General features: G+C 47.4%; 2 protein-coding genes across 4 annotated transcripts; both read right to left on the bottom strand.

The window, feature by feature from the left end:
* Nucleotides 1-3,429: 3,429 nt before the first annotated feature.
* On the bottom strand, nt 3,430-7,581 carry tmem102 (transmembrane protein 102). 3 transcript variants are annotated; one of them, XM_061284894.1, is made up of 6 exons: nt 7,301-7,581; nt 6,049-6,260; nt 5,633-5,971; nt 5,371-5,564; nt 5,074-5,286; nt 3,430-4,974 (listed from the first exon to the last, which is right to left on the bottom strand). In XM_061284894.1, exons 2-6 carry the CDS (start codon nt 6,248-6,250, stop codon nt 4,381-4,383), a joined length of 1,542 nt encoding a protein of 513 aa, XP_061140878.1. In that variant the 5' UTR covers nt 6,251-6,260; nt 7,301-7,581; the 3' UTR covers nt 3,430-4,380. The 3 variants fall into 3 exon arrangements, with proteins under 3 accessions (XP_061140878.1, XP_061140884.1, XP_061140892.1); XM_061284900.1 differs by having other exon boundaries at nt 7,278-7,568; XM_061284908.1 differs by having other exon boundaries at nt 7,346-7,568.
* Nucleotides 7,582-8,676: 1,095 nt separating this feature from the next.
* On the bottom strand, nt 8,677-9,785 carry tmem256 (transmembrane protein 256). The gene is made up of 4 exons (XM_061280901.1): nt 9,486-9,785; nt 9,373-9,410; nt 9,206-9,286; nt 8,677-8,911 (listed from the first exon to the last, which is right to left on the bottom strand). The coding sequence occupies exons 1-4, from the start codon at nt 9,562-9,564 to the stop codon at nt 8,768-8,770; spliced, it is 342 nt and encodes a 113-aa protein (XP_061136885.1). The 5' UTR covers nt 9,565-9,785; the 3' UTR covers nt 8,677-8,767.
* Nucleotides 9,786-10,211: the final 426 nt, after the last annotated feature.

Below are 10,211 nucleotides of genomic sequence, written 5' to 3'. Positions count from 1 at the left end.
GGCAAATGAGCAGGTTGTCACGTAGCAGGAAGGATGGCTTCTGAAAAGGCAGCGGCGGTTTTTAACCAAGCGCTTGGGGTGTCCAGTGGCGTGCTGGGACCATTTTGCAGCCCGGGAGTTTCAAATCCAACCGGCCCAATGGCAGGCGCACAGAATAGTGGAATACCGCCGCGTCCACTATATTTAAGCGCTGACCACGGGTGACTATAACAGAAAATAAAAGATGATACATCATTAAAATATATAACAAATAGGCTACTGTAGCAGTTGAATTATGTTTTATGTTCAAGATTTTTGTATTCGTCACGTTTGAGCGTGCCAAACAAGGAATTTGACTTCGGTACATCACAGCCTGGGTGGTATCGCCCAACTTGAGACACCGGGAAGAGAACTGCGATGCAAAATGCGTGTTGTAGTTCCGAATATGGTGAAATTGAAAATGCATTGAATTAAAAGTTAGATTAAAATTTCATTCATTTGTAGCCGATCAAATGATGGCCCCCACCGGCCGCACATGGGAGCGGCCCTCGTCTCTCCCGATTAGCCAGCATGCTATTGGGGCTGTCTCAGGATCCCCCCACCCCCAAAAAATGGATTTATTATTTATTCATCACTCTTATTTATTCATTGTTTGTATTTTTTTGTGTTGTTTACTTGTATGTATCTTGTCACCGTGGGATAGTGGGAAGGTTATTTCGATTTCTTTGACTTTGACACACGGGGTTGTCTTATATTTGGGCCAGTACTAGAGATGCACCGATCCGACTTTTTCAGTTTCGATACCGATGCCGTGGCTTTGCGTATCGGTCGATACCCGATACCGATCCGATATTATGGTTGACTTAACAAGCTACATAACTCTACATGTGGAACAGAAAAGACCAAAGGCAATGGCATCAGGCAGACTACACAGTTCTTTGCTCTAAATTAGGGGTGTCCAAAATAACGGTCCAGTTTTTATTGGCCCGCAGCAAATTCTGAAAACATAATTGAATATGGCCCGCACAAGAAGCTTGAGCTCAGCTTCTCAGTTTCCACACTAGATGGAGCCCGCCACACAAAGCGTTTGACGTCCCATTAACACCCCCCCGGAAGAGAAGCGAACACGCAGCGTTTGACATCCGATTAGCCTCCCCCCCCCCCCATTCGGGAGAGAAGCGAACGCGCAGCCTTTGACGTCCCATTAGCAACCCGAAGAGAAGCGAACGCGCAGGGTTTGACGTCCGCTTAGCAACCCGGGGAAGAGAAGCGAACGTTCGCTCCATGTTTGCGTTTGTTTAGAAAACTCTCGTGGCATGCGGCACACGTGCTGCTGACGTATGACGTAGCCCGCGTCCCAATAGATTAAGGAAAGTATCGGCTCACAGATCGGCTGCATTTTCCGATACCCGATCCATCTATTTTGTTGATATCGGGGCCGATATCCGATCCAGATATCGGATCGGTGCATCTCTAACCAGTACAGTATGTACTTTTCCACCAGGCACAAGACAAGTATCAATTTGGGAGCACACGTTTCCTTAATATGTATCGGTTTGCCTGTGAGTTAAGTTTCGCTTTCTTGTCTCTGCTCTCCTCCCTTGTTTCCAGTACATGATGTTCAGGCCGTCTTAGTTATATTGAAGGTCATTCAGTGGTGCACCGTTTCCTTGCTGTCCTGAATCTTCATCAATTGGAATTTTACTCTCTGTGATTCCACCATTGTCTTTTTCAGTGACATACGCTCACTCATTCACGAGAGCACCTAAGTGACTGATTGTGTGTGTATGTGCACGTGTGTGTACGTGAGTGTGTGTGTGTGTGTGTGAGTTAGGTTTCGTTTTCTTATCTCCCTTTTCTCAGAACCTAAATTTGTTCCAGACATATTTCTGACAGGATGCTGCTGGTAACAAATGTTTCTATTTGCAGCACTCTCATGGTGTCTTGGTCTCATTCAAGGTTATCAAAAGTTGCCGCGCCGCCGCCGGGCCAGCACCGTCCTGAACCTTCCTCCATTAGAAATTGTACTCTCTGTGAATCCACAATTGTTATTTTCAATGACATCCACTCACTCGTTCACGGGAACACCGAAACGACGGCCCGGCTCACTTTTACGTGGCACCTGCAAGATGGCATCAGTTATCAATTGCTATCAATTTGGGAACAGACGTTTCCTGAATAGATTTGAATTTTCTTTTTCTTCTTTTTGTGCCAGAATGGAATGAGGAGTGCCCAGCTCAGCTGCTGCTGCTTAATTGCAAAGTCCTTTATTGGCCTTTAAAATGAACTCACAACAACAATAAGAAAGATAGCACTGCATTTCAGCCCTGCCACAAAAGGTCACAAGGTCAATGGCAAACAGGTGTCGCAAATTGGTGTGGGTGTTGATGACAACGAGGCTGGAGAACAAGATGTCACGTTTGAGTGACTGGACACTTTAAGAGGAAGACGGTGCCTGGCCCTAGCGTTCCCCATCTGTCAGTCGTGGTGAGCTGCAATGAAACACACGCAGCCAGCATTGCTTGGCACAAAAAGGGCCTAACAAGGATGTTTTTAGCAGTGAGTACGTTTGCACCGATTGAATTTTCAAGAACTTCAAGAACCCCCTGCTGGTGTTTGTCAACGCTACGAGCGGCGGCCAGAAGGGCCAAGAGCTTCTGTGCGCCTTCCGCAAGCTTCTCAACCCACACACCAAGTCGTGACCTCTGAAACGGTGAGTGGCTGAAACATACGCGAAAAAGTGTCGATAGAAAAATCTGATTTGGGATGGTTCCTCACAAGCGACCGACATAAGCACACTCAGATCCAGTGTAACCTGCAAATCACCAGGCGAGCTATCAATCGATTGATCAATAGCTTTATTTTCATTCTATCTGTTTTAGGCTCAATGTTTTCTATTCTGTCCGTTTTTGATGCGGCTCAACGCAACGGTCGCTAAATGTTACAAAAGCTCTCCCGAGGCCATTTGCGATATATAATAAATTACATCATTTTTATAATATTTAGGAGGCTATACAATGATTTTCTCTGACAGATTAGATACAATTTTATTTCTATTATTGTGAAATGTTAATTATTAATTACATACTGTCCTGTATAACATTTCGTGACTGTACGGTGGCTTTTCCATAGTTCTTCGTTTGCACACTTATGCAGGTGTACAGCACTTTGATTTGCGTCCATTTTTTTTAATTTTCCAAATGTATTAACTTAGTTATAGCAATGTATTCGCGTCTACTATAAAACCCGGTGAAGTTCACTTCACTGCACTAACACTCATCTTAAACGATCGCTGTGGCAAAGCTTTTGTAAACAATTTGCCGTCTTTCGAATTTCATTTTGGATGACAACAGTGGCGCCCTCTACTGACTAGAATGATTTGCATTTCTGCTGTGAACTGTCCTCACTTCTCATGACATCCATCATCAACAATAACTTGATAAGTAGATGTTTTATGATTCAAATGGTCTTTATTTATTGATACTTTCAGCTCAAACTGATCAATGAAAAGCCCTCAGAATCAAGTGATAAGAATAAATACATTGAATCAGTCATGTTACAGCCCAAAGTGAGAACAATCATGATTAGCACTTTGGAGATACTAAAATGAACGTATCGAGTTGAGCAGTGCGAGTCTAAAAAGCAGCGAGATGACCGAGAAAATCGCGGCGAATGCACGCCGCGCGATTTTGTCTTTGTACTGAAAATGCAGCGCAGTCGACATTCTGCACACGCTTTGGTAGTCACCGCGCACGCACGGTAGCTTAACAACGGTAAACACATCCAACTTGTAGAGAAACAGCAGCTTTGATTCAGTCTTGTAAACTTGTGCCTTTCTTCACCCCGTATAAAATCAAGTCATTACATAGAAATTATTTTACTGGATGAGAGAAAAGACACTACCTTGAGAGAAAAGACTTTTTTTGGGGGGGGGGGGGGGGACAAATGCTGTGGCCGCTTCCTGTGTGCGAGGTTGTCTTTGGTACGTTCCGTTGTTCATCAAAGCGAAAGAAGAGCTTCCGTTTGGCAATGTACGGATTCTCGGCCCCTGAGAAAGACGACCAGAAGAGAAACGTCGGACGTTAGCCAGAAGGGACGCGGAAGGTTCTCTGCCGTTACGTTACATTCGGGTCCATCATCCTCGCGCTGTTCTTGCTTTCTGATTGTGAACATCACACGCCGATCATAAAATGGAAAAAGGATCAAGAAGAATCCCCCGGCGGGGGACATTTTAGGCCCCTATTTTTTGGAGCGTATGGAATTCACTGAGGCCTCGCCGGCATGCCCCCCGTCAGCGTTGTTAATGTCGGCTCGTTCGGAGACGGCGATTGCCTTGGCAACAGCCCCGGCGGGATCCGGGCTTGTTGACGGCGTTTCGGTTCCTTCCATCTTCAAGCGACGTTAGTAGAATTTATCGTCGATGCGGAAGTGCGGCCGGGTGACGTCGTCCGGGTTGAGGAAGACCGAGATGGATTTGCCGGGGTTCTCGGTGACCAGCTGTTGCAAACGCTGGGCCAGCTTGTCCTCGGTAGGCGAGATGATGCCGTTGACGGGGTGGTGGCCCGGAGAGCCGTTGGCGCTGCTAGCCAGCTCCTTCTTGAGCTGGCCCGCCTGGCGGGCTTGGTCCAGAGCGGCCCGCAGGTGCTCGCTGGGATCGGAGCGCACGTGGGCTAGTTTACGGGCCACCAGGAGAGCCTGGCTGTCCGTCAAGTGCTCCAGCATGTTGCACTGTGGCAGGAAGTAGTTGGGGCAGTTTTTACCCAGGATGCAGTGCGCCAGGTCATCCAGGAGACCCAGAAAGAGACGGCCGGGCGTGTCCGAGTCGAGGCAGGACAGATAGGCGGAGGGAAGTCGATCGCAGGCCCAGAAGAGAAGCGTGCGCAGGTGGTAGAGGCTGAGGCCTGCACGGGGACGGGCCAGGATGCGAGACAGCACCGCCTTGGCGGCTTGGAAAGCTTGCGCCATGGGGAACGGGATGCACTTCTTCAACTGGACCTGGATTACAGAACCGAGATGGATCCGTTTAACCCTTATGACCGAGTATCTTTTCTATATGTATTTATTTTTTCTTTGAGCACAAAAACTGAATAGTACCTCGCTGCGGGAGAAGGCGAGCCGCCACTCCCGGTCGGGCCGCCCACCCAGCGGTGAGCAGTAAGGCAGCAGGTAGAAGCCCGCGATAGCCTCCTCCTCTGTGATTTTGCCGTCCCAAAAGTGATTCGCCGTCAGCCAGCCTTGAGCCACGGCAGGCCATCCCCGAAAGGACACCACAGGCAGGAGGTCGTACAGCACCCTGCTAGAGCCCGCCTGACCGAGGTTGGGAAATCTGCTCGGTCATTTGAAGGAGCCCGACTCGGTTCTACGGCGGTCCCAATGAGCCCACGACCGTACCTGAAGGATGATGCTCACAAGCGGTCCGTTCCTCTCCAGTCGCTCCGGGGTGGGGATGCCCCTCTGGGGGCTTCGGCGCAGCTCGTCCACCGCCTCGCTCACCACCCCCCAGAACCAGTCTGTCACCAGGGTGGGGGAGAAGTAGCACCCATCCAGAGACTGAGGCGAGTCTAGCGACAGGATAGAGCCTTTTCCTACGCCGGAAAAGGAAGGGATGGTGAATACGAAATTCCTTCACCTTAGCCTTGCGCCTTCTCTTTACCCCTTTCCCCCTCTTCCTCCTCATCTTCCTCAGCAGGAAGTCCGCTCTCCTCCTGGCAGCAGACGCTCCAGCGGGACAAGATGTTGGAGTCGCACAGGCGCAGGCTGAGCCACGAGTGGCACGGCGGCGAGTGTCTCATGTCCAGCGTGACGGGCTGGTTGCGGTCGTGGAGCTTGAGGGCCGGCACCAGGAGGGTGAAGTCCAGGTCAAAGTCGGCACCTTTGGCATAGTTGCCCAGGTCTTCCGGATTCAGGTCCAAGACGCCCTCTCGTGCACCTCCGGACAGCAGCAGGTATTCATTGGCCACCGGGAGGCGCTGATCCACCTTCTGGACTAAACCTGAAGAAAGAATGGCATTTTTTTTTTCCTCACCCAACTTGAAACCTCACAGGGATGAGCAAAAGGATTTGACGCACCTAACATGTTGAAAATGAAATCTTTGGCCGTGTGGACCTCCAAGGCGGTCTGGTCGCCAAAGCCACCCTGCTCCAGTAGGACCAGCTCCGACACTTGAGTGGACAGCTGCTCCAGGGTCGTGCCCGAACGGAAGTCCACCTCGGAGAGCTTCTTGCCGGGCGCCGGGGAGCGAGGCGACACAGCGCTCATCAGGGACTCCATCTGGACAGCACTGAGGGTTTCAAACAAATACAAAAGACAAGCTCTGGTTTTTGGAAGGTCTGGAAATAATCTTTCTAAATGCAACATTAGATTCATTGAAAAGGTTTTTTTTTCTGTTTAAATTAATAAACGATCATTTTGGTTTAATTTTCATCCCATTTTAAAAAGACAGGACACCGTTTCAAATTGAAAGTGCAGAAAATTAGCTGAAATATTGATCAATCCTTTCCAAAGTGAAAGCAGACGTTTGCAAAACGTCTCATGCTTAATTAACCCTTTAAGTTTTAATTAGTCTGCCTCCTTGGGGGTGTGAGACTATTTACTTTACTGAGGGTAAAACTTTGAGGACTTTAAAGATAAACGAGGTGTCAATATTTTAAATAAATTGGTTGTCAAATCAAGACAAAGCAAAAAGATGTTTGCACATTTAAATACTCATTGGTACTCTGGTGCGTTTACGGAAGACTTTTAATGTGGGACATTTCAACCTTTTGGTGCATTCGCAAATGCAAACCTAAGTCATCTCAAGTTTTTATTTTTACTCGACTGTGATTCGCATTGGTGGACATGACATCAAACTACGTGAGCATCGTAATATCTGAGCGAGCCATCACGCTATGCAATGGGACTTTTCAAAAAAGACAGAAGTGCAACGTCAGCAACACGATTCGACTTGTAAACAACACGGCCTCTGCCCCTTCTTAACTTGCTAAATTAGCAAGATGGCTAAGCTAATCGCAAAGCTAATTAGCTCTCTTGGCATGAGTGCACTCTGGCTAATGTGGCTACTTGCTAATAGAGGCGTGACATAATTGGAGAGAATGGTGTCGACGAACCACAGTCTGCGTTTGACTTAATCCACAGCTGCTCATTTCTTTTATTAGCCAATTTAGCCACCTAGCATGCTAGCTAACTTGACAGGTGGTGGGCGGGGGGGGGGGGGGGGGGTGACACGGGCGGGGGTCCAAGTGGGCAGTGGGAACCCTCCAAGCCTCACAATCACGCAAGAGCAAAACAAGAACGCAACCTAAAGCTGGGAAGGAAGCACACCAGTCACACGGCAACTTCCTCGGCGTGGGGTGCTTCGCTGCCTACGTCTCAGTCCGCCCTGGTCAGCTGTCATCTCCAACAAGTCCTCGATGAGCGCCGCTCGGCTAGAAAACGGCTTTTCCTGCTCGCTCCCCGGGAGAATCCAGCCCAGGGGGATTAAGCGGCGGAGGGTGGCACGCAAGCGAGCTTCTGCTGCTGCTGCTTCTGACTGAGAAGGCGCTCCGAGAGGCGAGGCGAGGCGAGGCTCAATGCGTGCGCAGGAATGCCTGGATTGGCTCCCACCACTACTGTTGGTTATACACAACATATAATTACGGTCAAACCAGGGATGGACAACTTAAATGTTGGAAGGGGCTTCATTTTTCGCCAGCACTTCCTAATCAATGAGATATATGGCAAAATATGTGCAGACTTGATTTTTTTTTTTTAATTGAACCAATTAACGTGTATTAACATTTCACGCTCAAATACGGCCAACTCAACATCAACTCACTCATTGCTCCATCCGGTTGACGCCCACCCAAAAAAAGTTTCTAATTACCAGTAGGTGCCACAAGGTGGCAGCAAAACAATTTTCTATTCGACATGGCTATAGCCCAGTGCTTCTCAATTATTTTCTGTTACGCCCCCCCCCCCTAGCAAGAAGAAAACTGTTCGCGCCCCCCCCCCTCCCCACCGTGACTATCCTAACTTGTCTTGTAAGTCGTAAAATGTTGCTCTGTCGCAAACGTCACAGAAGTAACAATGAGAGCGCCACTGCCCCCTGCTGTAAAGATGCGCAATTACACTTTATTCTAGTACTGCCCAAAAAAAAAAGCCTGTTCTCCAGGCGCGCCCCACTATTTGAGAAGCACTGCTATAGCCCAACGAAATGAAGCTCCTCCCCTCACTTCCTTGTCCCCAATGTGCCACAGATTGACACAAAAGCGGTATTTTATTATTATACATAGCTTGGCTTAATTTATGCCCATGCTTTTTCCCTAGAAAATCTAGAGACAGGTGTCTACCTGTACCAAACTTGTGGAGGGGATTTATTTGTCATTTATTGTTCATCATCCCTGAGCTGCAGCAAACAGAGGCCAGATGATTGGGAACATAAGAGCTCACATTGGTGTCCGCTCAGGTGAGGAATCATCAATTTGGAAGCTTGCTGGCGCTGACCATCATTTAAGTAGCTGCATGAGGAGCTCACGATCATCATTTGAGACAGGGTGGGGGGGGAAGTTATAGTACTTAGGGTGTAACTGGAAGATATGGCAAAGTCCAGATGTGCATATTAGATTTGGCTGCCCGTGCATCTTATCTTACCTAAACCACCCTCGAAGTCTTACTTTAAAACCTGACATTCACTCGGAAATTTAGGTGAGCACATCCACTTAAATTGTTCCATGTAAGTCATATTTTTATTCCAAACATCAAAGTCTATACATGCTTTATTACATTATAAACACACACACATCCAGCAGGTCAGAGAATGAGCGCCAGCCAGCCCACAATCATCGCCATGCCTCCCATGGGGGCCACCTTACGAAGGCCGGGGTCTCCCGTCATGGCCTGGTGGTAGAGCGATCCGCAGAACATCCCCATCCCGGCGATCAGAAGAGTGCCGGCCTTTGTTATGACAAAGAGAGGATACGTTAGACCAAGATGATGTTGACAGTTGGTGAAGAGAGCTCCCACTTGTGCAATATTCATGACCAACTATGCAGTGTCGTACAAAGTCCAGCCAGCTTTTTTTTCTTTTTGGACAAAAACCAAACTTTAGGATGACGCCACATGTTGTAACCCCTGCTGAGGAGCTGTCACTTTATTCAACGTGCACACCTGAATTGCCATCACCTATTTTGCACACCGGAGGCATATTTCAAATCGACTTATTTCTAGTTTCTTGAAAAGTTAACTCACAACTGCAGGTTTGCTGGAGTGAGCAGCACCCAGCAGGGCCAGGCTGTGGTAGAAATGGTACTTGTTAGCTGTTTCAAATAGCTGCACAAATACACAGGAAAGAGCGGTCAGACTAAGTTTGTCCATCTGAAAAAACAAATTGACAAAAAAAAAAGAACGCATCATACCACTCTTTGGTAATCATCAGGGTCACTGTGTTTAAAACCTGCAAAGATAAAGTGAAACAACCCAATTACAGCCAATAAACAAGTCGCAAAGTTGGATGATATGGAACTCCTACCATGCGCCCCATATGCCCCGAGTGCCACTGCCGAAGCCCCGGAGAGAGCAGCGAGGCGGCGGACAACAACAGCGGTCATGGTCGCTTTGTTTTGAACCTCCGGAGCATAGGAAGTAGGCAAAGCTGTTGCCTTTACGTAATTCTGTTTTGCCAAAAGAAGCCATACGACCCCGTTGCAAGTCGGTTGATTGTTTCCTGTTTTAAACTTCCTGTTTTAAGTTAAGAACTTAATCAAGATGAGTTATACCTCCCACTCATGAAAACACCCAAATTTTTGCCCATTAACATTGCAAAATTGTAATTTTACGAGGTCTTTGAACGCAACAACAGCGCACCGGGAGAACTTACTTCCGCTTCCGCTATTCGATGACGTTTAAGATAAGTATGCAAGGATTGCCCACGCACAATTTTATTTCATAAACCGCCCTATTATTTTAGGAAAATTCTATCTTCATAAATCCGAATTTATGTGTGAGAAAATAACTTCAATTTATTTCATTTTATTTTGTTTCAATGCGAACTTAATAGCAGAGTTTGAATTCCGTTTTTTTTACTATTTTTTTTACCCAAGTTAAATGTATCCTTTCGTGCAATGGTGCCAACTTTAATTCACACGATCACAAAGTGCACGTAACATAAAAAGTTTTTCAATCAACGTCACTCAGTTAAAAACGACCATTATCCGTCCTGGACATTATAGGGAATGCAATCATCACATTAATAACA

This window comes from Syngnathus typhle, linkage group LG1 (genome assembly GCF_033458585.1).
Source record: "Syngnathus typhle isolate RoL2023-S1 ecotype Sweden linkage group LG1, RoL_Styp_1.0, whole genome shotgun sequence".
NCBI classification, from domain to species: Eukaryota; Metazoa; Chordata; class Actinopteri; order Syngnathiformes; family Syngnathidae; genus Syngnathus; species Syngnathus typhle.
Note: the sequence above shows the minus strand (reverse complement) of the source record. Positions and strands in the feature narration are given on the sequence as shown.